The sequence below is a fragment of the Lindgomyces ingoldianus genome, assembly GCF_010093535.1.
Source record: "Lindgomyces ingoldianus strain ATCC 200398 unplaced genomic scaffold BDR25scaffold_21, whole genome shotgun sequence".
Lineage (NCBI taxonomy): Eukaryota > Fungi > Ascomycota > Dothideomycetes > Pleosporales > Lindgomycetaceae > Lindgomyces > Lindgomyces ingoldianus.
This window is the reverse complement of record NW_022985182.1, coordinates 261,529-285,914: the sequence shown is the minus strand read 5'-3', so window position 1 is coordinate 285,914 and position 24,386 is coordinate 261,529. Positions and strand designations below refer to the sequence as shown.

General features: G+C 49.5%; 11 protein-coding genes across 11 annotated transcripts; 7 read left to right on the top strand and 4 right to left on the bottom strand.

Moving 5' to 3' along the window:
• Window positions 1–135: 135 nt before the first annotated feature.
• BDR25DRAFT_343690 (clathrin light chain) lies at window positions 136–1,353 on the top strand. Its single transcript, XM_033693850.1, has 3 exons — window positions 136–256; window positions 317–576; window positions 643–1,353. The coding sequence occupies exons 1-3, from the start codon at window positions 217–219 to the stop codon at window positions 1,105–1,107; spliced, it is 765 nt and encodes a 254-aa protein (XP_033546107.1). The 5' UTR covers window positions 136–216; the 3' UTR covers window positions 1,108–1,353.
• A 2,820-nt stretch (window positions 1,354–4,173) lies between these two features.
• On the top strand, window positions 4,174–5,833 carry BDR25DRAFT_263725 (putative RTA1 domain protein). Its single transcript, XM_033686837.1, has 2 exons — window positions 4,174–4,866; window positions 4,974–5,833. Exons 1-2 carry the CDS (start codon window positions 4,552–4,554, stop codon window positions 5,682–5,684), a joined length of 1,026 nt encoding a protein of 341 aa, XP_033546106.1. The 5' UTR covers window positions 4,174–4,551; the 3' UTR covers window positions 5,685–5,833.
• A 327-nt stretch (window positions 5,834–6,160) lies between these two features.
• On the top strand, window positions 6,161–7,363 carry BDR25DRAFT_229186 (uncharacterized protein; the record flags this gene model as incomplete). The annotated part of the gene is made up of 4 exons (XM_033685304.1): window positions 6,161–6,266; window positions 6,323–6,597; window positions 6,681–7,145; window positions 7,211–7,363. 4 exons carry the CDS (start codon window positions 6,161–6,163, stop codon window positions 7,361–7,363), a joined length of 999 nt encoding a protein of 332 aa, XP_033546105.1.
• A 762-nt stretch (window positions 7,364–8,125) lies between these two features.
• BDR25DRAFT_288734 (uncharacterized protein) lies at window positions 8,126–9,563 on the top strand (the record flags this gene model as incomplete). The annotated part of the gene is made up of 3 exons (XM_033688409.1): window positions 8,126–8,353; window positions 8,418–9,352; window positions 9,392–9,563. The coding sequence occupies 3 exons, from the start codon at window positions 8,126–8,128 to the stop codon at window positions 9,561–9,563; spliced, it is 1,335 nt and encodes a 444-aa protein (XP_033546104.1).
• A 201-nt stretch (window positions 9,564–9,764) lies between these two features.
• Window positions 9,765–10,555, bottom strand: BDR25DRAFT_304423 (uncharacterized protein). Its single transcript, XM_033690208.1, has 3 exons — window positions 10,447–10,555; window positions 10,142–10,352; window positions 9,765–10,062 (listed from the first exon to the last, which is right to left on the bottom strand). Exons 2-3 carry the CDS (start codon window positions 10,329–10,331, stop codon window positions 10,016–10,018), a joined length of 237 nt encoding a protein of 78 aa, XP_033546103.1. The 5' UTR covers window positions 10,332–10,352; window positions 10,447–10,555; the 3' UTR covers window positions 9,765–10,015.
• Window positions 10,556–10,687: 132 nt separating this feature from the next.
• BDR25DRAFT_263714 (Dolichyl-diphosphooligosaccharide-protein glycosyltransferase 48kDa subunit) lies at window positions 10,688–12,809 on the top strand. Its single transcript, XM_033686836.1, has 3 exons — window positions 10,688–10,876; window positions 11,124–11,956; window positions 12,033–12,809. The coding sequence occupies exons 1-3, from the start codon at window positions 10,735–10,737 to the stop codon at window positions 12,450–12,452; spliced, it is 1,395 nt and encodes a 464-aa protein (XP_033546102.1). The 5' UTR covers window positions 10,688–10,734; the 3' UTR covers window positions 12,453–12,809.
• A 225-nt stretch (window positions 12,810–13,034) lies between these two features.
• On the bottom strand, window positions 13,035–13,701 carry BDR25DRAFT_263710 (DUF1909-domain-containing protein). Its single transcript, XM_033686835.1, has 3 exons — window positions 13,563–13,701; window positions 13,436–13,505; window positions 13,035–13,294 (listed from the first exon to the last, which is right to left on the bottom strand). The coding sequence occupies exons 1-3, from the start codon at window positions 13,577–13,579 to the stop codon at window positions 13,145–13,147; spliced, it is 237 nt and encodes a 78-aa protein (XP_033546101.1). The 5' UTR covers window positions 13,580–13,701; the 3' UTR covers window positions 13,035–13,144.
• Window positions 13,702–13,867: 166 nt separating this feature from the next.
• On the bottom strand, window positions 13,868–15,810 carry BDR25DRAFT_304420 (cation efflux protein). Its single transcript, XM_033690207.1, has 6 exons — window positions 15,291–15,810; window positions 15,190–15,239; window positions 15,099–15,143; window positions 14,899–15,046; window positions 14,763–14,843; window positions 13,868–14,711 (listed from the first exon to the last, which is right to left on the bottom strand). Exons 1-6 carry the CDS (start codon window positions 15,379–15,381, stop codon window positions 13,951–13,953), a joined length of 1,176 nt encoding a protein of 391 aa, XP_033546100.1. The 5' UTR covers window positions 15,382–15,810; the 3' UTR covers window positions 13,868–13,950.
• A 66-nt stretch (window positions 15,811–15,876) lies between these two features.
• Window positions 15,877–19,420, top strand: BDR25DRAFT_356505 (uncharacterized protein; the record flags this gene model as incomplete). The annotated part of the gene is made up of 21 exons (XM_033695648.1): window positions 15,877–15,994; window positions 16,043–16,115; window positions 16,179–16,376; window positions 16,431–16,485; window positions 16,538–16,606; window positions 16,638–16,726; window positions 16,752–17,010; window positions 17,049–17,170; window positions 17,205–17,354; window positions 17,393–17,399; window positions 17,434–17,838; window positions 17,899–18,039; window positions 18,098–18,235; window positions 18,265–18,325; window positions 18,368–18,400; window positions 18,432–18,699; window positions 18,741–18,956; window positions 19,012–19,068; window positions 19,165–19,247; window positions 19,316–19,369; window positions 19,404–19,420. The coding sequence occupies 21 exons, from the start codon at window positions 15,877–15,879 to the stop codon at window positions 19,418–19,420; spliced, it is 2,613 nt and encodes an 870-aa protein (XP_033546099.1).
• A 193-nt stretch (window positions 19,421–19,613) lies between these two features.
• BDR25DRAFT_356504 (uncharacterized protein) lies at window positions 19,614–22,228 on the top strand (the record flags this gene model as incomplete). The annotated part of the gene is made up of 16 exons (XM_033695647.1): window positions 19,614–19,654; window positions 19,716–19,832; window positions 19,863–20,034; window positions 20,099–20,376; window positions 20,439–20,459; window positions 20,487–20,555; window positions 20,611–20,757; window positions 20,840–20,892; window positions 20,943–20,994; window positions 21,035–21,078; window positions 21,108–21,201; window positions 21,228–21,357; window positions 21,414–21,437; window positions 21,467–21,509; window positions 21,595–22,044; window positions 22,095–22,228. The coding sequence occupies 16 exons, from the start codon at window positions 19,614–19,616 to the stop codon at window positions 22,226–22,228; spliced, it is 1,869 nt and encodes a 622-aa protein (XP_033546098.1).
• A 677-nt stretch (window positions 22,229–22,905) lies between these two features.
• BDR25DRAFT_326151 (alcohol dehydrogenase) lies at window positions 22,906–24,163 on the bottom strand (the record flags this gene model as incomplete). Its single annotated transcript, XM_033692256.1, has 2 exons — window positions 22,906–24,057; window positions 24,122–24,163. The coding sequence occupies 2 exons, from the start codon at window positions 24,161–24,163 to the stop codon at window positions 22,906–22,908; spliced, it is 1,194 nt and encodes a 397-aa protein (XP_033546097.1).
• Between the last annotated feature and the right edge of the window lie 223 nt (window positions 24,164–24,386).

Genomic DNA, 24,386 nt, shown 5'->3' with positions numbered 1-24,386 from the left:
CCGACGAGGAGTTGGTCTCGGAGGTGCGACGAAGCTCTGTTTGGAGCTCCGTCGGCGCGGAATAGCCTTTTGCCGAAGACCTCTTGGCACGCTTCCCCCGTGGACCTGAGGACAAGTTAATTATTTGACACAAACACCACACCCAACTTATTAATCTCTCCATACCTTCCCTACAAAGCTTCTCTCCCCATCTTCTCACAACCCCACATCTACACAATGGCCGACCGATTCCCCTCGTTAGACGAAATCGACGCTGGTAAGCCCATTCCGGTGATTCAACCCCCCGGAACAGCTCCCAACTAACGGTCCGACGCAGGCCAAACAGAGGCACGCGGTGAAGCCAACTTCGACCTGGTCGGCGACGCTGCTGATGAAGACGATTTTCTGTCCCGTGAACGGGCACTCCTTGGCGACGATGCAAACCAATTCGCCTCTCCAAACGACAAGCTGGCAACCGTAGAAGATGGCGACGATGACCTGCTGGGCGGCGGCGGCAGCAGCTTCCAGGCCAACGTCGGCAGCGAGGAGATGATGGGATTCGAGAGTTCATTCCCTGTCATTGACACTACCAACGACGTAAGCCAGATACCTGCTCCCTCTACAACAGCTACAAACAGCCACAGATTCTCTAACGATGCCTAGCACATGGCCCCCGGTGGTACTATCACCGGCTCCACCCTCCCCTTCCTCCCTAGCCAATCCCAATCCTCCTACACACCCATGCGCTCCGACTCCCCCGAGCCAGAAGTCCTGCGTGCATGGCGCGAGCGCCGAGACCTCGCCATCCAGCACCGCGACGAAGTCTCCGCCGAGCGCAAAACTGCGACGATCAAGGAAGCACAAGAGAACATCGATGACTTCTACGAGAACTACAACACGAAGAAGGAGAAGGGCATGGCGGCGACACGGCGCGAGGCTGACGAGTTCCTTGCGAATCGGGACGACACAACCGCTGGCGGAACGAGCTGGGAGCGCATTGCTAAGTTGGTGGATCTGAGTGGGAAGGGCATTAAGGGTGGTGCAGCTGGCAGCGAGAAGCAGAGGTTCAGGGAGATGCTGCTGAGTCTGCGGAAGGATGAGAAGGCTCCTGGTGCGACTGGGTACTAGAATTTGCAAGATTGATTCTGCCATTGGGTGTGAGTGAAGTGCATGGGATGAGAAGGGCTATAGCTGATGGCGAACGTGCTGATGGTGGACGTGCCTGTAAGTGGAAAAGTAGGCTGTTTTGGAGACGTCAGGATTAAGGCGAGAGGTTGGGTTATGAGGCCGGAGTGCCCTCTCATCATCCATTGGCGTCTGATATAGGTTTCCTCTGTCAAATCTGTTCCTAAGCCCAATTATGTTAATATGGCCCTATCTGTATCCCTTTACTTCGTGCCCTCTGTAGTTCCGTGAACATGCCAGCGACCCAACCATCTCTCTTCGTATCATTCCCCCTGCCATAACAATCACACTTCCAGTGTGAAGCTTATTTGGATTTCCTGTTCATCATAATCATTCTTCCTGCTGTATGCAGCAGTCTCCGTCTTGCTCCCCAGCCACCTCCCTTCAGCCACCCCAAACTTCCAGATTAGGCAAGTTAAAATACCATCGAACACTGCGAAATACGTGCATATGCAATGCAATTCCTAGTGCGTCTTAAATTACCTTATTGGGTAAGTACACAATACCCTCGTCGAATACTGCTAGAATGGGTTTCTGGATAGCACCACAATTTCTGGTGGACTTTCAAACTGCCCTGTTGGGTAAGTATAAATGTCTGTTGATGACTGTGGAATGTGGAGTGGAATGCACTGCATTTCTTAGTGCGGGCCTAAACTACCTTTTTGGGTAAGCACGCAAAACTATTGATCTCTGTATGCAAACTTGGACCACAGAGCTCTTAAATTGCCATGTTGGGTAAGCGTTGATAACTGTGGAATACGGTGAGGATACACTACGATTCTTGGTGCGGTTTTAAACTGCCTTGATAGGTAAGTGCGCGGCACTGTGCAAAGCTGTGGCAAGCATGAGGCGTGGTCGCGAAGCCCGCCCCCAGCCAGGAAAATCCACAGGGCAGCTGTTCAATGGCCATGTCGGAAGTATTAGTTACCGCATAATACTGAGTCAGCCGAGTCAGGCAAGGGCAATCAGGGAGTAGCATTATGGCAGGGCTAATAGAGGTAAGAAGGCGGAACGATACGATACGGAGCATGGGGTTCAACTGGAGGTTCAGCAGCCGTGGGGGAGAGAAATATCCACGGAGGGGCCAAGCATGGCGGTCAGCCAACCCTCACCAGGCTGAATAGAAGCACAGTTGTTAGTCCGTTCTCTCTTTAGCAATATAATCGAAAGATAATTTCCAAGTTCTTGCGACAGACTTTTCACTTTCTGAGTCGCCGCGGGGATCAGGATGATCTTTGTTTAGGTATTTATGCAGAGTTCTTCCAGGAGAATTTGAGTGACCATCGAATCCGGATTATACTCCTATGCTAGATGAGATCCGAACCACTGCTCTGCATCCTCTCGACATCATGGCCCGACCATAGTCACTTTTCCGTTAATCAGTCTCAATCCCACACTCTTATCACGAATTGTGATAATGATAGTACCATGCGACCTTCGGGCCAGAGAGTCAACGAAGCGCGGAGTTTCGGGAAAAATATCTAAATCGCCCGCATTATCTTGTGGAAGAAGCCATGGCCAGTTTTATTCTTTGCTTCACTAGTTAACTAAGACGTGCTTGCGGTCGACCTTCGGGTCATTCCATCCTGGTAGTCATAATTTCCGTGCCATGCATTTGTAGGCTTGATCCAATTGATCTGGAGTACTTACATGAACTCAGAAGACATGGCCATAAGGGTGATTTTTTTTTTACTTATTTTCAGAAGTAGCAGTACTCGATGGCAAGTTGTGAATTCCTATTGAGGGTTCAATACGTGGTCTGCACTTGATATGTAAGGCTCGCCCTGTGCCATAAAAACCACAACGAGCGAGACGACGCTGTGTTTTGAGGCTATTATAAATGTCTTGAATAGCTTTAGATTGACCATCGTCCTCCGAGTCCTTATCTAAGGGCACTGTCCACACTAGACTTTGTGCATCGAAGAATCGAAGGACGGCATTGTATGGGACACGGTAATATTTCAACACTATTTCCTAGCTTCAAGTTGATCAGCCATATATATAACCGCGAACAGGCCCATAGGAAGAAACATAATTACATTGATGTCGAGCTTGATGTCGAGCTTGATGTCGAGCTAGCACCAGTTCATTAGCTGCGCCAACTATGCCCTAGACAACATTCCTTACTGTCTCACAGTCTTTCTGCAATTTTCCCGAATCTATTCGTATCAAAGTGAGTCTAAGAGAGAGAGAGAATTTTTCTTATTGCGTTAGATAGGTCAAGGCAACCAGAAATCTCGCCCACGATGAATCTCTGTGTTAGTAGTTAGCGTCATGCAAGGCATAAACCTCTCTAAAAAGAAAACCCCACCACAGCTCAGTACTCCTTTCTTACAATATTTCCAACGTTGCATACCTTAGCTTGTAAAAGCATACAATCTTAGATCTATTTGGCAGCGCTAGTGTCTTCCCAAACCGGTCAACTAGGTCTTGAATAAACTCTCCCCTTCACGCCTCCCACCCGATGACATCAAGGTAGGTATTCTAACACTCGGTTTGGTGGCCCGACCTGAGAGGGCCACCTCTAGCAAACCATGTTTCCTACCCTTACCAACCCTGTGTCCTTGCCGAATATGTGAACCAAACAGGCTCACCAGACAAGTGCGGCTGCACACTGGACGCTCCACGCCATGAGACTACGAAGGCGAACGCAAAAGCATAGTATCTTGCGCGAGTGTAGGAGAGCAATAAAAGCGAAGGGAAGTCCTAAGCGACATTTTGTGAATTACAAGAGAGAGAGAGTCCGCTAATTCGTGGAGGAAGTATATTTCCTTCAGCCCCATCGATTAAAATACCATTTCAGGAATCTGGCTTCTGGAACGCGCTCCCCCTCGAAGCGAGGACGGCAAACCGGTCACTGTCGCCGACCGTCAGCGTCGCTTAACATTATCTCTCCATCTCCAACCAATCACACATCTCCGATGTTCACACCTGTCTTTCATTAGTGTGGCCAAAACAGGTCCATCGCGCGACGCTCCCGTCTTGAAACTTTGCGGAACTAGGCTTGGTGTTCGTCAATACGAGAATGTACATGGGCTTCGACGGGATATAAACGGCGGAATGTCTCATGGGTAAGACGCTTCTTTTGATGCCTTGGTATTCTTGTCTCCACTCCACCTCGAGCAGTTTCGTTTTCTTCTTTAGAGTTGTTCACAGGTGACGATCCGGGCATTGCGTTCGTTGTTTGAAGGCTTCAGTCACCATAAGCGCTGCAGTCATACTCAACTTCATCCTTCTTCGTATTTGAGCTTCGCCGCCGGATATTATTTGATCCTTTAGGACATTGTCGTCTATTCATTCCGGACCAGTTTCATCAGTCTCAGAGCATAGTACATCTACCACCAGTCCTTCTTTCTCAAGGCTATCCTATCATAGCCAACTACAAAAATGGCGTCCATAGCATACGCTCTCCTCACACACGCCCTCGATCCTCGTAGCAAGGCCAGCGACAGGAAGAACTTCCGGAATTCGTGCACGCTAGAAACATGTCCGCTGAGCCTTTCCTACTGGGGCTACATACCATCTCTCCCCGCGAACGCACTCTTCCTGGCACTTTTTGCATTATCGACGGTGCTGTTCATTGGACAAGGAGTGTTATCAAGAAGATTCGTAGGCTTCACGATTGCGATGGTATGCGGTTGCGCACTGGAGGTTATTGGATATGTCGGACGGATTGGGAGCCATAAGAATCCTTTCGCTGAGGTACGCTTCATCTTTAAGTCCATCTGGCCAGGGAAATAAGCAGCTGTTCCTGCAATTCCCCTCGCGCACCTCATAGATGCAATATGAATCACTGACTCGACAAGTAGAACCCCTTCCTCATCCAAATCGTCTGCCTAACAATCGCGCCTGCCTTCCTCGCTGCCGGAATCTACCTCTGCCTCAGCCGAATCGTCTTGACATTCGGTCCGCAAAACTCCCGCATCAAGCCCATGAGCTACCCCCGCATCTTCATCCCTTGCGATCTCGCGTCCCTAATGCTCCAAGCAGCAGGCGGAGGCATCGCCTCGGCAGCTAGTCACAGCGACAGAGATCCCACCACCGGCAACAACATCATGATCGCAGGTCTTTCAATCCAGGTTGGTACACTCGCCATCTTCATCGCCCTCGCTCTGGACTTCTCCATCCGCACAACTCGCCGAACACGCGGACTGGGCGCGGAGAATGCGCTGGACCCGACGCACGCTAGGCTCCGACAATCTTGGGCCTTTAAGGGATTTCTCATTGCGCTGTCTTTCGCCACGTTATGCATATTCACGCGCTCTGTATACCGTGTGGCTGAGTTGAGTGAGGGGTGGAACGGTCATCTCATCAAGACGCAGAAGTACTTTATCGGGCTGGAAGGAGCGATCGTCGGGGCTGCGGTTTTGGCTCTGAATGCTTTCCATCCAGGGCTTTGTTTCAGGGAAGGTTATCAGAGGGGTGGAGGTTGCTGTGGATGCTGTGGTGGTCGTAAGGCTGAAACTAGAGGTGAGAGTCCTCCCGTAAGCGCGGTTGAGCTTAATGAAAGGGAGAAATAGGGCATTGAATGGAAATATATAGAAAATATAGCATTTGGGTGGAGATTGGGATTTGGACGTTTGCTTCAGCAAATTGTCTGTTCCTTCAAGCTTGTTTTACCACGCGTAGATGTCTCTAGTATCCCGTCGGCACAGTCATTTTCACAAATTCAAATACATTAATATTTTATAAAAGCAAAACTTATGCTGTTCTCGAAAGTGTGTTCGGAGACCCCACCAGAGACCCTCTGATTATTAACCCCACCTTCACCGCTTCAACCACCGCTCCGTTTCTGCCGGTTTCCCCCCCATTGACGTCGTGTCGTGTACCTTTGGCGAGCCTGATTTGTATGATATTTCGGCTCTACCGGAGGTTGATCAATAATCTTTCTACTCGGAGGGTACAAATTGGCAGCGTCTCTTGCTCCCAAATCCGAGATAATAGGCCTGCTCCGCCCCAGCATACCAAAGCACCGAACCCCAGAACAACATTCACAATGACCGCCGAAATCCACAAAGCTGGGACATCGGACGGCTGGCATGGCATAATCTCTGAAGGAGGCCAATTCCTACCAGAAAAGGATCGATACCATCTCTACATAGGTCCCGTCCTACTTAATCCTGCGTCCACGTCAAAGCACCATGCTGAACACTTTTAGGCCTCTTCTGTCCCTTTGCACACCGCGTAAACCTCGTTCGACACATCAAGCATCTCACCGACATCATTACGCTTTCAGTCGTAAAGCCGTATCCCAAAGGGGACGAAGGTTGGCGGTTTCCAGAGTCGAATGAAGAGTATCCAAATGCGACAGTCGATCATCTGTTGGGAGCGAAGTTCCTGCATGAGATATACTTCACGGCGGATAAAGAGTATAAGGGGAAATATAGCGTGCCTGTACTATGGGATAAGAAGACCGGGACCATCGTCAACAACGTACGGCATCTCCCCTCCACTTCGCCAATTGAACAGCTGTCCAGTACGTGTATGGTAAACCTACTAAGATTCGTAATTTGTAGGAATCTGCCGAAATGCTCCGCTGGCTCCCAACAGCCTTCAACACCATGCTACCCCCAAGCCTCGCATCCATCGACCTATATCCCGCCGCCCTCCGCACTCAAATCGACGACCTTTCCCCTTGGATGCAAATGAGCATCAACTTCGGTGTCTACCGCGCCGGTTTCGCACGCACGCAGGAAGACTATGAGGCCGGCGTCATCCCACTCTTCGCTGCGCTCAATAAAGCCGAAGCCCTAATCGCTAAGAACGGTGGACCATTCGTCCTGGGAAATGTCATGACGGAGCTGGATGTGAGGTTGTATGCGACGATTGTCAGGTTTGATGCGGTGTATGTGCAGCATTTTAAGACGAACCTGGGGACGGTGAGACATGACTATCCGGTGCTGAATAATTGGCTTAAGGGGCTTTATTGGAATGTAGAGGGGTTTAGGGAGAGTACGGATTTTAGGCATATTAAGGAGAATGTAAGTACCAAAATCTCTTTCGGGCTGTGTGGGGTTTGACTTCGGTGAGCTGATTGGGGTTCTAGTACACGAAGAGCCATTCGGAAGTCAATCCACTGGCGATCACACCGCTTGGGCCGTATCCTAATGTTGAGGAAGTGTATGAGGAGGATTGGAGAAAGTTGAGGGTGGGCGAGGTTCGAATGCCAGCTGTGTTGGAGGCGGAGAGTAAGATGTGAAGGGATGGTATGAGAGGTATGATTTATAACACATGGTCACTCACACTGAAAGTATTGCATTGAGCAATTGACCCGATTACATTAAGAAGAGGGAATCTGGACCAAGCCAAAAAGTAGTCTCAAGGCCTCTGCTAGAGGATCTAAACGGCCAAGTGTGGGAGATGATTTGACGAGAGAGAGAGGAATCGAGTAATGCTCATTCAATGAAGCTGATGATTTTCTTCTATTGGTTTCTACATTGTCTGGTTCCCTTACTCTCTTCCTCTCCCATAACTTCAGATATTTCGAAGCTCCAGCGCGCTTAAGGATATCTCAGGCCCGCACGCTCCCATCTACAACTAAGCGGAACATAGCTTCTCGGTCATCTCCCCATTCAACTTCATGGTGACCTAAAAACACTCTCAACTTTGAAAACCTCACCCCTTCTCTTTCAAACACTCCTGTACCTTCACTTTCTCTCATTGCATTCTATTGAACTGGCTGCCATGAAGACTTCTACCTGGAACAATCGTAGTCAGTAAACCACGGCAAACTGTGCTTAAACCCTCAACCTGCTCTAACAATCTATCACCACCCACTCTTGGTCTTGGCGTCCACGACCTCAAGGATCAACAACAACGAGTCTTTCTGCCCTCACCCCAGCAGCTAATTTTCCTCCTCCCGGAAACCGGCGCCGGCGCTAGCATCACGGTACCGCTGACCTATTACAATACCGTCACCTCAGGCTTCACTGCTACTACCAACTGCAAACTCTACAGCGCCATGGATCAACCCGAGGATGTTGAGGTTATCCTCACTTCCAAGCACCGCTACAACCTGCATTCCAATGTGCTCGCGCGCAACTCCCCCTTCTTCGCTGATCTCCTCATAGAAGCCAACGCCGCGAAACTTGCTCCCCGTACATTGGCCACGGGAAAGTACACGCGCTGGATGTTCCAGTTGCGCAAGCTGCCCAATGACGACTACCCAGCCGGGCAATTGGCCCTCCTCGTAAGCCCCCCAGCCTCCTAGGGCTCCATTTCCCTAATCGCCTCAATCTAACCAACCCCCCTAGAAACTCAACCACAAAGCCGAACCCATCAATGCAACGCATATCTTCACGCTCAATGAAAATGGCAAAGAGCCCACCAAATTCTTCGAACATTACGAATCCCTGCTCTACGCCTTCTACGGAAAAGACCTCGCCATCTCTAACACAGACATGATGTGCGCACTCCAAGACGCCATCTCGATTCTCCAAATCGCCGAATATCTCGGCTGCGTCAATGTGATCAGCAAGCCCATCGACGCCGCATTCTTCAAGCACGGACAGGTTCTCTTTCGCGCGATCCAGACGAACCCGCGCCACTGGGCAGATCTAGCGCTGAAGATCAAGTCTGAGATGATGTTCAAGGAAGCTATTGTTCATCTCTCTGGAAGCTGGAATGCGATTTCCTATACCAACAAAGCCACCCTAGGTGCCGAGATCCGCGCGGTGTGCGAAAAACACCACAATCTGCTAATGCGGAAGCGGCAGCGCGTTGAATCGCTACTCGCATCCACCTACCCAGGGAACATGGCAGCGCCCAGCGACTTCCGCCCCGTCAAGCGCGAAGACTACGCTAAAGACATCCTCGTCTGGATGGCGCTGGGGTTTTTCCGCCACTGGTTCGCGCAACAGGTTATCATGGGCAGCGGTGCGCATTCTCCTGACGGCGGCTTCGCGCTGTATTCCCGCGTAGCGAAAGGCGGGGATGCGTATATGGATAAAGACGTCATGGGACAGTTCAACAAAAAGTTCCCCGTTACGAAGAAGGCGATGAATGTGCTGGAAAACCATCTCGCGGAAATGAAAATCGGGTTCCAGGATTTGGTGCAGAAACAGAGGGTTTTGGATTCAAATTGCCAGCTTGATGTTCACCGGTATCCGGTCCCTTATCTTACGTGTGTGGAGCTGGATCGCGAGGATTATCCCTGGTTGAGGGAGCTGGTGGGTGGTGAGGATCCGGTGTTTGAAAATGGGAGCTTGACCTTGGGCAGGACGGGGAGACCTGAGAAGCGGCCGGGGGGGAATCAGATCGTCCAGGAGAACTTGGCAGCTGCGCGACGATACGCTGGCGAGATGATTGCGGAGAGTTCAGGGAAGCGGGGTCGTGAGACGGGAGATGATCAGGTGGAGTTGGACCTCGCGGCGGCGTATGGGAAGAAGCGTCAAAAATAAGTCCCGAGCCCCCGCCACTTGGATCTTCTGTCCCAGGTCATGTGCTCCGGCTCTCTAGAAAGCTGTTCTTACCTTCCGCCTCCCTGCCCACCACCCACCAGCTTTCCTATCCCATGCAGACACCGCCATCATCACGAAAGTCGGAGTCAGAGCCAGATAGGACAAGCAGACTACCAAAAGGAATCTCGGGGGGCGTTGTGGTGTTTATGAAGTTTGTCAGTTTTATTGGAAAGGGGGATACTTTGTACACGGAGGGGATTGGCATCGCTATCCCAGGTAAAAAAAAAAATGTAAAAAATGTAAAAGATTTACACCATTCTAGTCATAATTCTGACTCCGTCGTGAAGTGAGGGCACTCCAGATCCTCCTGCACCCACTGATGGAAATCGTTTTAACGCATCTATTCACGTTTACTTCCCCTTACTTTCCTTCCCCAATGGCCCTTCGTTCGCTCATTCGTCATCAAACCCCTCAGGTCGCGGTCGCGGTCCTGTAGGAACTATTCGCTCGTCAGCGCTGCAGGTCTAAAGTACTCCCCTTCTCGCGCTCTGCCCACGCCCAAGTAAAAGCCCACTCACTTGGATAAGTCTGCGGAATCCTAGGCCTCTGTTCATCCCCAAGATAACTTCGGATCGGCGGAACAGTAAAGATCATAACGGGCCCGATGCAGCCGACGACAATGGAATAGAAGTATGCGGGTTTATTGACGGATGCCCACCGCATGTAGCGGAAGGGCTGTTTGAAGAAGGAAGGGGCGATTGAGGACATTTCAGCGGCGGGATGGGGTGTCTACAGAGAGAGGGGTGAGTGAAGAGGAGGGAATTGGGGGATTGGAGGGAGATGTGGAGAGGAAAGGGAAAGGGAAAGGGAAAGGGTGACGTACGGGTGTAGGAATGTGGAGCGGGGCTTAGGGGAATTGGGAGGGTTGGGAGTGGAATTGACCTCCAAGCGTCGAACAAAGTCGTGGTACCTTGCGCAATGGAAGTCGCGATCAATCATCCGACGTCGTTCGTTCGGAAGCTCTGCTCGAACCGCAGACCAATCGGCCATGTGGTTTTTCCGGCCCCGCCCCCGGCGCAGTCTTGGCAATGTATACGTCTCCAATTGAGCTTCTAACCAGCCGCGCAACCTTTTTTGTCTTTCCATTCCCCATCTCCCAATTTTTTGCACAATGAGGTGGCTGTCGTCATTTCTGCTTCTGGTGCTGCTTGGTGTGGCGCAGGCGTTGAGTTCGTCGGGTAGGAAATTGTTGGTTGTATTGGAGGAGGCGGCGGAGAAGGAGCGGTTTGGGGGTTTCTTTGGGGACTTGGAAGGTATGTGAAGATTTTAATTTTGGTGTTTGGGGAAGAGAGAGGGGCAGTGATGAGTTGTGTGCCGTAATTGTTACTGCCCCGCCCTCAATTCCGGAGCTTGGAGGTTTCTGGAGGTTTCTGGAGTAATGTGTCGACTTGACCTGATAGAACTCTCGTAACGCTCCGTCTCGAACCTCTACTCCTCTCACAGCCTAGGAAAGGATGGGCAATTCTCGGCCAGTACTCAACTGACAATTCCAATCCACAGCTCGAGGCTTTCATCTTACCTTCGAATCACCCAAATCAACATCTCTCTCCCTACTAAAACACGGTGAACGCGCGTATGACCACCTCCTCCTTCTCCCCGCTAAATCCAAGGGCCTTGGTCCCGCTCTCACCGCAAATCAACTTCTCGAGTTCATGAAGAAGGAAGGAAACATCCTGCTTACACTCTCTGGCGACCACGCTACTCCCACCGCCGTTCAATCGTTGCTGCTCGAACTCGACATTCATCTACCATCGGACAGAACCTCGCTCGTTGTAGATCACTTCAACTACGACGGCGAATCGGCAAAGGATAAACACGATGTTCTGTTGGTACCGTATCCCAAAGCCTCGCGACCTGATGTCAAAAACTACTTCAGCGGCGAAGGCGTCATCGCCGTCCCCCGAGCTGTTGGCCAAACCCTGGGCAACGAATCTCCGCTCCTGGCGCCCATTCTTCGCGCACCAAGCACCGCATACAGCTACAACCCCAAAGACGAGGCTGATATCGTCGAAGACCCTTTTGCCGTCGGCGAGCAACTCAATTTAGTCTCCACACTGCAAGCGCATAATTCGGCGCGCTTGACGATCCTCGGGTCTGCAGAGATGCTGCAGGATGCGTGGTTCGAAGCCATGGCGAGCCTTAATGGCAAGGCGGTGAAGACTGCGAATCGGGATTTCGTGGCCAAGGTTTCGGAGTGGGCGTTCAAGGAGACTGGGGTGTTGAGGGTGGGGAAGATGGTGCACTATTTGAATGAAGGGACTGGGAAGAAGAGCAATTCGAGTGCGGCACTACCACAGAATAATCCGAAGATTTATCGAATTAAAAATGATGTCGTAAGTCTCCCACCCTTTAACCCTCGATCCGCGCAGATCAGATTAGATCACATGGCTAACTGAAATGCACGAACAGTCGTTTCAAGTCCCCATCTCCGAATACTCCCACACCCACTGGACTCCCTTCACCCCTCCCCCTAGCGACTCGGTCCAACTCGAGTTCAGCATGCTATCCCCCTTCCACCGTCTCCCCCTTTCTCCCCTTTCCCAAACTGCCAATTCCACGCTCTACGGCGTATCCTTCAAAACACCTGACCAACACGGCATCTTTAATTTCCGCATTAACTACCGTCGTCCTTTTTTGACCAATGTGGAGGTGAAAGAACAGGTTACTGTGAGGCATTTCGCACACGATGAGTGGCCGCGCAGTTGGCAGATTAGTGGGGCGTGGGTTTGGATTGCAGGGATTTGGGTTACGGTGGCGGGATGGGTGGGGTTTGTGGCGATTTGGTTGTATTCTAGTCCTGCGGTAGGAGCGGCTAAGAAGACGCAGTAGAAGAGTTCGTTTGCTAGGAAGGAGGGGATAGGCAGGAGGTCAAGAAGAGGAGGAGCGAAGTGCAAGACCAGGGGTTTGTGGAAGGATCCATGGATGTATTATATGGAGTTTGGACTTTGGGGATTTTGACTAAAAGAATAAACTGTTTTAGCCTGGCCGAGATTACAATCGTTAGAAAATTATCATGCTCGATGCTTTAACGGCTGGCAAGAGTGCATTGGGATGTTGGGGGCTGAATGTGGTTATATAGGCGCTGATGCATCCAAATCTAGGATCCTGTCGGTAGATGAACTGTTTCTCACGGTTCTAGTCCATTCGTTATATGCATGTTTATCCTTCTAGGAGAAAGAAATAGTTGATTCGGAGAGCACTCGTATGACGAGTCATGCCTATCTGAAGAATATGACTGGATGTGACTCGTGCAAATTCGTTCATCCCTCGCCTCACACATGAATCTGTTTGTGGTATATCGTAATCTCATGCCTCTTCCTAACCCCCTGCCACCCTCGTCCCCTCGTCCCATATTCCCCTTGTCTCCCTACCCCTCACCACTGCATTTTTCATCTCCATAGCCACTTTCATCTCTCATCTCCCATCGCCACCCTCATCTCTCATCTCCCATCACTACCCTCATCTCCTCATCCCCCACCCCCCACACGCCCCCTTCACCCCAGAGCTTGCACGGAATCGCATCACCGCGCAACCCCATCATCAGCCTCAAAGCAGTCCTCAAACTGCTTTCCATGTTTATTCGTCGCATGATCCCCCAGCATCTTACGGTTCGTCGTGCTCTGGAAGGATTGGAAACACGTTTTGCATTTGATAGTCAGGGCAGCAGCGTTCTAGACACCCACCAAACGAGTTAGCGCCATTCTCACAACGCGGGGGAGGCTGTATGGAGGCAGGTGGGGGTGGATATGTATCGGGCTAGGGAAGGGTGAAATGGGGGAAGTGGATGAGGGGGGCCTTTGGGACCGACGTACGGATTTCAACTGGCTCTTTGCTTCGCCGGGACCGCTTTTTCCGCCTTTGCGCTCGCGCTTTTGTTGGGCTCTGTACGAAATGTTGGGTTAGTTTTTGTTCGTCTGTCCTGGTACAAAGACGACTTACTTCGCTCCGTTTCCCATGGCTAGTGATAGATGTGGGTGAGGTGGTAGGGTGGAGTTTGGTGGGTGTGGAAATGTGCGTGTGCGCGAGGGGCGTGTGTGGAATTTGTGGTTTGCAAAAGTTCAGTTGCGTGAGGTGAGAGAGATATTTTGTCGGGGTCTGGGACCGGCGATAAATGGCGGGCAATTTGTCCCCCGCTACGCTAGACTGCTTGTGGAGGGGTGGGGTTGGTGCTTGAGGTCACGTGGAACGATTCTTCACGACTGGTCGATAACATGGAATAGGAATTCTGGCAGGATTTGATCTGTTTGAAAGTCTATGTTGTGAATGGTTTTCAATCCAATCCGATTTAGAGGATCCAGAATGTATGCCCTTGGCGGCGATTCGTTCACTAATTACAGCACATCAATGGCTCACAAAGAGTCCCACACGTCAACCCACACCTCGCAACTCCCTGCGCCCTCTGCCTAATAATTCCTGCCAGACTACTCGCCTCTGTGCCCGTCGTCACCCCACTGTCATCCCCATCCCCGCTCCCCCTCGGCAGCAACTCGGGCTGCAACGTCGCAGAATGAATCCCATATGCATGTAAACATTCCGAGAACGTCTGCGCCTTCAGCATAAACGTCGCTAACGACTCCTCACTAACAACCACATGCGCTGACGCAATCGCCTTCTTCTGATCCAGGCGCCAAACATGGAGTTCGTGCACGCTCTGTACCCCAGGGATAGATTCGAGATCGTGTTTAACATCATCGAGACGCACACCAGGCGGTGCGGATTGCAGTAATATCGCACCACTCCGTTTCGTCAACGGGATTGCAGACGCGAGTATCATGATGGCGATCCACATAGATACAGCAGGATCCGCGTAGAATCGGCCCGACGGCTTGGTGAACCAGATTATGAGCGCGGCAATTATGACGCCAATGTTGTTGAGGGCGTCGCCTAGGACGTGGATTAGGACGCCCATGATTCCGAGGTCCATGCCTTGTGGTTTGGACGGACTAGTTAGGTGGATGTGGGATGCGTGGTCTTCGTGAGAGTGCGAGTGTTGGTCTTGCATTTCAGTTTCCGAGGCGTGGGTATGGTCGGGGACTTCGGAGTGGGAATGTGAGTGTCCGTGATCGTGGCCGTGGCCGTGATCATGCTCTGAGGGTGGTGAGAAGAGACGTATAGGGAAGGGAGGGAAAGGAAACGTACCGTGGAGAAATGTGGCGCTGATGAGATTAAGAGCAAGCCCAACACATCCTACAATAAGCACAATCTTCGGATTCTCTACTCCTGGTTGTCATCAGCATCATGTGCTGTGGAATGTGCTCCATTTCTCTCGGCTTACTCTGAATTGATATAAATCGTTCGATAGACTGTAGCGCAATGCTCAGCCCGAGGGCTAACAAAAACGCCCCATTGAAGAAAGCACCTAGAAGTTGTGCTCGAGCCCACCCGAAAGATAGATCTTGGGGAGATGTCTTGCGCTCTGTGACCTATGTCGGCATAAGCTTACCAACCCTTAGCTTATGAGGAATTGAGGCTTACCTGCACAGCTACCAGGGCGACAATAAAGCCAATCAGGTCATTAAGCTATGGGGGTCAGTGATGTGATGGCTTGTGGGTGGGCGGTAAATACGTAGTGGAAAGCATCTGCAATCAGCGCCAAAGACCTCGTATAAAAGCCAGCTAGATTCCATCAGAATTTTTGCCTTCAAAAAACCGCACCAAGAAACGTACTAGATATCTCAGCAACGAAGAAAAGAAAAGAAATCGCGATAACAGCTCTAAGCCTTGTTTTTCGTGACAATTGGAAATTTTTGTGTCCCATGTTGGCAAATGACTTCAACAATCGTTTCTAATTGAAAATATTTTGTGAAATCGAGCAAGGACCAGGAGGCTTAGGAATTTTATGGAAAATAATAAAAAGAGCACACGTAGTGGTGTCACAGGCGTAAACAAGATTTGCGACGAATCTGTGACGTGAGGGGAAAAAGCCAAAACCTCAGGCGAGTCCAGTCAGGCGCTGGAAGAAACAATGTTTGCTTTTTCGACGAATTAGAGAATGTCGGAGACCAGTAGAGTGGATGCTTGGACGTCCCGCGCAGAGGTCAAGGTTTTAGGTCGCTGCTGTCGATATGTTATCGACTCGGCATCATCTAGGATAACTTCCGGTGAACGCTTCTCGGCCGCTTTTTACTCGGCCGAGTAACTCTGCGCACAGTAAACGATTCCTCTTGACCACGGGGTGGTAACGCATTAATTCATGCGTGTAATGCAAACTTGAAAGAAAGATAGAGCAGCACAGTGGGGTTTATTAGACGGGATGGCAGACGACGTCACGACGCTAGCCCAATTCAGCTTAGACGGGTCACGTGAAAAGCGCAGCCTCAACGACGCCCTCTATCTACGCCATCTTGTCACTTATAATGTGGAATATGACAGTGGCAATTTACAGCAGATATAGCTATTGCTGCCAACCGTCAATTGAGCCATTTTTCACGTTTCTCTATCTTCACGGGATGGTGCAGCCTTCCCACTTTGCTTTGATTTATGCAACGAGACGTGGATAATGGATGCATATTATTAAAGTTCTTATGCACTTCCCTGAGTCTTCATACTCTATAGCAACTTTATGGTAATGTTGACAGGAGATCTCTTTTTAGGGATCTTGCAGATTTTTCCATTGTACGGCCAAAACTCAACCATCAAAATCGCTCATCAATATATTCAAGACAGCGATTTTGCCTACATCAAGTCAAGAACTGAAAACCACACACCCCAAAATTCCCTAAGTCAGCGAACTTATTGCTGTCGCCAGAAGCGGTTGCTGCTTCCCAAACTATAGACCCTGCTTCACCAACAGCAGGATGGTCAGAGGAAGATCGAGCGGTTCGGCGCTGATAACTTGTACCATAAGGACGGTCCCTACTATGTCCCTAGTAGAGTATTTTCTAAACTAGGACCCGAAGCTGTTCGAAACTTAGCCCTATCCCGTTAAGCGATGCGGAGGCTCTCAATCCTCAGCAGTGGTTGCTGGTGGAGATAGTTTAAGAGTCTCTTGAAACGTCTCGAATTTGCATGGAGAGCCTTTCTGACTCGAACATCACTGTCTATGTTGGCGTCATGTGCAACGAGTTCGTGCATAGTAGGCGAATCTGCTTCCCTTTGGCTACGTCCTCTTTGATCACCAACGGCGAGCCATCCTATTGCGATTGCCGAGATGGAGGATGGATCTGGGAACCTTCCAAATCCCCTGAAAGAGGAGGACTCGCCCCACCTTCGGCTACTTGAGGCAAGGTGCATCGAGCTCCTTGAGAAAAGAATCGCTGATCTGGAAGCAATTGTGACGAAATCGGACAAGGCCGTACGGTATTACTGTGATACTTGCACTAAACATGTCCGCTCATATTCCCAGGAATCTAAGCTCTCAAATCAGGGCTTGACGTCGAACGAAAGGGTAGAAAAGGTACAAAGCTTTGAATCTCAAAGTGAAAGCTGTGTTTCAATCGAATACCTGTTTACTTCAAGTTTGAAGATTTTCAGGGTTCGCGGATGACCAATGCTCTACAATTCATCCGCTTCGCTATCATTTCATGGATGAAGACACAGAGTCGAAGGTAACGAAATTGAAGTAAACGTTGATTGAAAGAGGGAAACTTTGATTTTTGTATTCGAGATGTTGGTGCGCAAATATCTAGCTATGAAGGTACCTCAATATCTCATGGCAGTGGCTTCTAGAGACTTAAAAATAGCCATAACCAAGCAAGTGTTCCATACCTTCCGCCGCTCGTTTCGGAAATTGTAGAGACATGCTAACGAATCATTCCACAACAGAACAGGCAAGAAGTTTGCATAGAGTACACTTTTGGTCGTCGCCGAGGGCGGAATGTTCCATCCAAACAAGGAGAGCGTAGACAGGTTGGTGGAGCCTCACATTAATCTATATCAATGTAGTTTTGGCCTTGCTGACCTTAATTTGCTTCAGATTACCGGCCGTGTAGTCGATTTTGACTCGTATATTCAACACGCACCAAATACGGGAATACGTGCTCCAATGGGCGATGCTCTGTTCTCAGCACGTTATGACGAGTGTCGCTGTGGAACCTGCACACACAATACAGCGCTAAATCGTAATCAACGACGAGATTTCGATGACTATTCCCGTAGCAAATCTTTCACCGACGAGCAATACCTCTTTTGTCCTCTATGTGTCTTAGGATATCACATTGATACCCAAACTTGGATTGAGCTAGAAGTGGATCAGGTTGTTAATATTTCCCAGCCCGTCAGCAATGGAGCGTCTAAGAAACTCTAGCTCTAAAAAGCCTACAAAGATCTTATCCAGGGCCTTGTTCAGAGTCACACAAGCGGGACGGGGAAGCAACCGATGATGGAAGACATCGTCTCGGGAAAAGGGAAAGGCCTGGTCATTCTCCTCCATGGTCCTCCCAGAGTGGGCAAGACATCGACCGCTGAAAGCGTTGCTGTGATGGCAGGGAATCCTCTCTTTGCTGTTAGCCCCTCGGACATTGGACTCGATCCAGCCAACGTCGAACAACCTTGAGTCCCTCTTCAAGCTTGCTGCACGGTGGCGTGCTGTTCTCTTACTCGAGGAAGACATCTGCTTCCGCGAGTCACGCAGCTCGCACACATCCGACCTGACCCACAACGCGCTCGTCTCTGTCCTCCTCCGCGTCCTTGAATACTACAGCGGTATCTTGATCCTAACCACGAACCGCATCAACCAATTCGACATCGCCGTCTAATATCGCGTCAAACTTGGCATCAAATACACCGACCTCACCATTAATCAGAAGAAGAAAATCTTCCAGAAGTTCACAGACGAAGTTAAGGAAGACTAAATTGACGACCGTCAAGTAATCTTGAATTGGTTCCGAGACGACCCGTATGCACCAGAGTGGTTTGAAAGCTTGAATGGGAGGCAGTTGAGAAATGTGCTGTCTTCTGCTGCGAGTTTGGCACTTAAGGATGGTGAGGATTTGAGGTTGGATCATATTAAGACTATGGCGAAGATTACGGTGAAGTTCCAGGAGAGCTTGAGAGTCGTGGCGCAGAATGCAAGGATTAAGTCTGAGGCGGGGCTGTATGGGAATTGGGTCGGTGATTTCACTGGATACGTTGTATGGTGACTCGCTGGACGAGGAGGAGTGGTGATAGACTCCGTAGTTGTCATTGCTGCCAAAGTCTTGTCCATTTAATTCTTGCTCACCATACCTCCCTTTATCCCTCAAAGGAATCTTTCTTGGGGAATGTTTTAGGCCTTTGTCCTCTCTTCATACTAAGAGCAATTAAATGCTTGGGCATCGTAGACTGGAGTAGTAGTAGTCGCAGGAGGTTCAGTTATCTCCGCAAACGCGCTAAGCCAAACACGGCATCAGTACCGTCACAACGCCACACCCAGCCTCGGGCACCTAAGTTGAGGCCCATTGAGCGACAGTACTGAAAGAACAAGTGCTCCTGCATACATTCATACGCGATTTTCGAGCTCAATCAGGTCATGAGTCTGCTTGCGCGTGCTGCTGCGCTGTTACAGGATCTGAAGCTGCCTATGCTCAAGATTGAAAAGCTAGCGTAGGGGATGATTCTTAAGATTGAAATGTTCCTCCCTTCGCCCTTCCCATATTCGCCCCTCTTTTCTCCATAACCCCTGGCTCCTACAGCCTTCATGCCCTCGTTATTTTATATTGAGAAATCCTATATATATCAAATAAATTTTTTTAGATGGCAAAAAATGGTCCGAGTAGCTCACTTGGGAGAGCGCCAGGCAAGTTCCATCAAAGGCACATTTTACCACAGTAGAACAACCACTAACAAGGAAATAGACTGAAGTGTACTTTGGTCATTAAATCTGGAGGTAGTGCGTTCGATCCGCACCTCGGACAGCTTACTTTTTTACTATTTCTTTTGTTTGCAGATGGAAAGGTATTTAGAAGATGAGTGATAAAAAAAGAAACGGCGACTGGAAAGGAAGACTTTATTTGCTGTAAACCTGGTACATATGTTCTTTTTTAGGTTACCTTGGTAATGTAGGGTGTCGAGATGAAATCTGGCTTTTTTTTTTTTTTGGATTACATTCAGGGGTGCGTGATCCTGCTACCCCCGTGTTATATTCTAATGGCATGGATAAGAAATTGAGGGAAGGAAAACTTATTATGATATTATCCTAGGCTTTGGGGATACCCAGACAATTCCTTTAGGAATTAGTCATGATGTGAAGCAGCCAGCGTTGCTGAGTCAGCACCGTCCAGAATCGAAACTGTCTTGCTTGTCTATGTTCCCCCATCGTAGTTCTTCTATCAATCTCCCCATAACAAACCTCTCTCGTCTTATATTCAAACACTTGTCATATCTTGAACATGAGCCGTGGCCGATAGTTGACCGGGTCCACACCCCCCTAACTTTCTCATCCATCGGGAGACTCTCGGGAGAATATATTTTGGCCTGCTCTCATAGTATTGCCGTATGTCCCCACAATCTATACTGAGGGCTGAGGTACAATTCATGCTCCAGGGTAGAAACACTAGGATCTGACTCTGAACATCAGAACGGCTTACTACGGCAGTGAGAGGTCTAGTTGTTACTCCGACTCCTATCATACAGGAATGCTGCCTGAATCTAAGTTGTTGGTTTTCGTGGAACGCTCGCATTGTGAGGATATGTGTCAAGACTGCCATTATAAGGGCGGCCGGGGATGGATTCTCGATCTGTCAACCCTGATCATCATTCAACCTTCTGGAATTCTTACTCTGTCACGTGAGCGTACGGTGTACACCGAGAAAGCGGTTAATTGGCCGGGGAGTCCGTAAAAACCCATTAATGGAACAGATAATAAGTAGACAAAAAGTCCTGGACCTGACAGAAAAGGTACTACCCCAACGTTTTGACGTAACCCGAGATGTCATGCGACTCCAGCCGTATCTCATTATGCTTTCTAGACAAGCACCCACACAGCAGCCAGGGCAACTGTGTAATTCGCACGATGTGAAGATAGGAAAAGCTCTACCTAAACTAAGAGTCTTGATAAATAATGTTTTAGATCAGCAGTACCAGATAGAGGAAGGGAGTTCCTGGAGTCTGATGTTCCTAATATAAGAGTCGGTGGTTATGACAGACTGGCGGATGGACATGTGCCAGAGCAAAGAGAGGGTAAGTACGCTCAAGCGTCGATTCCAGAAGCTCGAATGTCGCGCGTCCTTAGATGACTTGGAATCGGAAAAAGAAACATCTACTAAATGAAACGGAAACATAGGAAAGCATGACCTTAGCCGCCTACCTCGACTGAGGGAATGGTTCCGTCCTTCGACGCCTGACCCACTCGGTGGCCGATCTGCCCCCAATACAGAAAAGAGGAAACAAATGTCTATGCAGCCACTTGGTGCTACCCGGAGTACACTACTGCAAACAGATCAGCCTATGAAACGTATCTAGGAGCTGGATGACCGGTCTTGCGGGAGTTGCAGCCCAAATGATATGAGATCCTATTACTTCCATCAGCGTCTTATAAGTGATTAGCAGGGTTGGACGGAAGCATAGAACAAGTGACTAAAGGGGGGGACTTTGGGCGGGGCGAAAATATCTACACGGGACGAGGAGTTCAAAGTTACTTCAAAGGCAACCTTCTCCCCAAGTCAAGTCGACACATTCATATCTCAGACTCCACAAAATCACAAGATACAAGAGATCAGGCATACGGCCAGCCTCCGATTTATTTGACAAGGAGCAAGGATTGAGAGACCAAGAGGATGGAAAAGACGAGGTTGTTTTTGTACAATCATGTCATGCCGTCTCGCCCTTAACCTCTGCAGAGCATACCTTGGCACACATCTAGTTTTGCTGCAGGAAACTGTAGTCATCTCCCTTTCAGTTAGAGCAAACGCTCTAGATAGACCCAGTCATCCTGTGAAGCTTTTGGTAGGCGCAGAGATGAAGAACTGAGTTGATTGCTAAAGGAGTGTACCTAGGGGTTTCTATATATGCAAGAAAAGGAGTAGGCCCTGGCAACATGTGACCATCATGTGAGTCATGCGTGACTACTGCAAACACACCCACTGCGCTGACGCAAGGCCAAGACAACTGGTCCAATTGCTAGCATCGCTCATATTAACATTGATATTTGACGTATCTGGGACGAAATACCTACCGTTGAGCATGGGTGCCCTTTCACTCTCATTCCCAATTATCCGAACAGATCCACAATCGTCATCCCCGCTTCTGTATCCCGTGTATATGGGAAGCCTGGTAGTTACCACTGCATGCGGCTATGTCGCATTGAAGGAGAGCAAACGAGAGATCCTAGAGCTTTCAACTGTTCTGCTCTCAGCCGCGGAGTCCCTTATGATTCTATTCTCAAGTCCGGATGGAATGAAAGCCGTGCTCACCATTTTGCCGGCTGTGTTGTGTTTTTCCATTTTCCTTATCGCTAATGCTTCTAATCACTATTGCTTGTACATTATTGCAAGACCATCTGGGAGTTCGTCTGAGACACTGCCTTAAGTTGATAGTGTGGGATTGGGGCTCTAGTTGTCATGATTTTGCGAAGTGTTGGGACCAGCCTCATTGGGGAAACTCCCCAGTCTCTCCTCCCGGCTGTGAAGGGGGATATCCTCGGAGCTATTGGGAGTACCAGGGGCATGAAGAACTGTATTAATTGCTAAAGGAGTATACCTACGGGTATAAATATATATATGCAAAAAAGGGGGTAAGTCTTAGCAACATGTGACTATCATGTGAGCCATGTGTGACTACTACAAACAAGCTCGACATGGCGGAGAAATATAGTGCAACATACGTTTCCTTCTTCTCGAAATACCATCATAGAGTGACTATGTTCTACGCGCGGTTTGTCTTAACAAGGTCTTAGTGCTCGGCTCTTCTTCCCTAAGCTTTTGCGTTACGCTTCAATACCATCTGGACCTCTCGAGTCCAGCATGTCCAGAGACCCTGATGTGGTCTTTGGTTCATTTTCTCTCTAATAGAGAAGAAATAGATTGAGTTGAAACCCGCGATACCAGGCAGGGCAACGCACGATAGACCAGGGGTAACACATAGACTGCGAGAGTAACTATGGCGCGTGTGTAGGGGAGGTAGTCACCTCAATCCTCCCAATGGTTTCTCTGCACAGTGGGTACAAGATCCAAGCTTTCCTCGAGATATATCGACCTGAATATGGCTGTAGGGAGTCTATCCAATCTTATCGCGGTCGGATTTCCCCAAATTGCAGCTACAAAATACATTGCAATGAGAACCATACAATTTAGTACTTTACAAGGTATACCTGTATCTGCGTACATCGTATGTCTTGAAGCCATCCATCATGTAGAAGGTGAACCTTTCATGGTCTCATCACCACAAACGCCTCCCACCCCGAATTCGTATTCGCTGCATCAAGCGCCTTCTCCCAATCCTTGTATGGGTAATTCCCAGCAATCTTCAACCCTCCTGGCTCTCCAATCTTCAGTACCCCTGTCTCAACTAATCTAATGACCCCCAAGACTTCATCCCTCCCATACATCCACTTTCCCTTCAGCGTCAAATCCTTATGCATGACAGCATGATATGGAATTGAGGAGTCCCCCTGCAGCCCTGCCATCAAGCTGATCCTTCCACCATGTCTCATTGCCGAAATGCAGGCCTTGAGGTGAGTAGACTTCGCGGCCATAGGTGGTGCAATGTCGAAAGCAGCATCGATAGGTCCTCTCGCCGCTTTCCTCAGCTCTCTAGTATCCTGCTCCACATCTCCGGTCATCTTCACAACTTTGACTCTCCCGTCCTCGAACTTGCTCGAAATATTTGCCAAAACAGATTCATTCCGACCCATCGCAATAACCGTCGCACCCATCGCAATAGCTACCATGACCGCTGCACCCCCAAATCCCCCAGTCGCTGGAGCCACAGCAATCGTCTCACCAGCTTGAAGATTAATATCTTTCAATCCTCCGTACACAACCATATATCGTCCAATGGTCGCCAAGTCTGTCTCCCGATATCCCAACTCTTTCATTAAAAGCCCTTCTTTCAATGGATATACATTTTCTAGCGGAATCCGACAATAGCCCGCCCAACAACCATCCCTCCAGACTTCACTCATTAACTTCCTCGTCCCGGGGGTAAATCCCTCGTGTAAGCCGTGCAAGAACACATCGCTGGGGTTGTCTCGACTGCGTATCATGCAATCGACGTAGACCAGCTGCCCCTCCTGTAGGTTGGTTGAATCGTGACCAAAAGCAACAACCCTGCCTATAGCCATAGTCCCTGGGGTAAAGGGCGAAGGATAAAGGTAATTGCGCGTTCCATTGTATACTTCTTTCGCGTACGACACGACCGGTGTTGAGACAATCTTTACAACGGCTGACCCAGGTAGAACTTCCTGAACAGGAACACTCTTAAGCTCCAGGGGCTCGTTGTGCGCGCGTTGAACAAGAGCGTAGTGAGTTGCAGGAAGAGATTGCGATGCAATTTTTACAAGTAGACTGATGAAAGGTATCTAGAAACCGACGTATCTAGCATGAATATGCCCTCGATCCCCTCTCTATCCCCCCTCTTTATACCCTCCTTTCGGCATGAGTCTCCTCACGATGTTGTTCCCCCATTTCGGACTTTCCGCTTATCTCCGCCTTGCACGATAAAGTCCGCAAAAGCCATGCAATGTCAGACAACAGGTTTCGGGAAAGTAAAGGCGGATGGGGATAGTATGAGATTATATGGAAGGGAATGCGAGATGGAGGATTGGATGTCGGGGTTGTGGATGAACGATGGTCCAACGGGTTTGCAATTGTCCCGGCGGGTAAACACGTTAGGCTGTTCATCAATTCG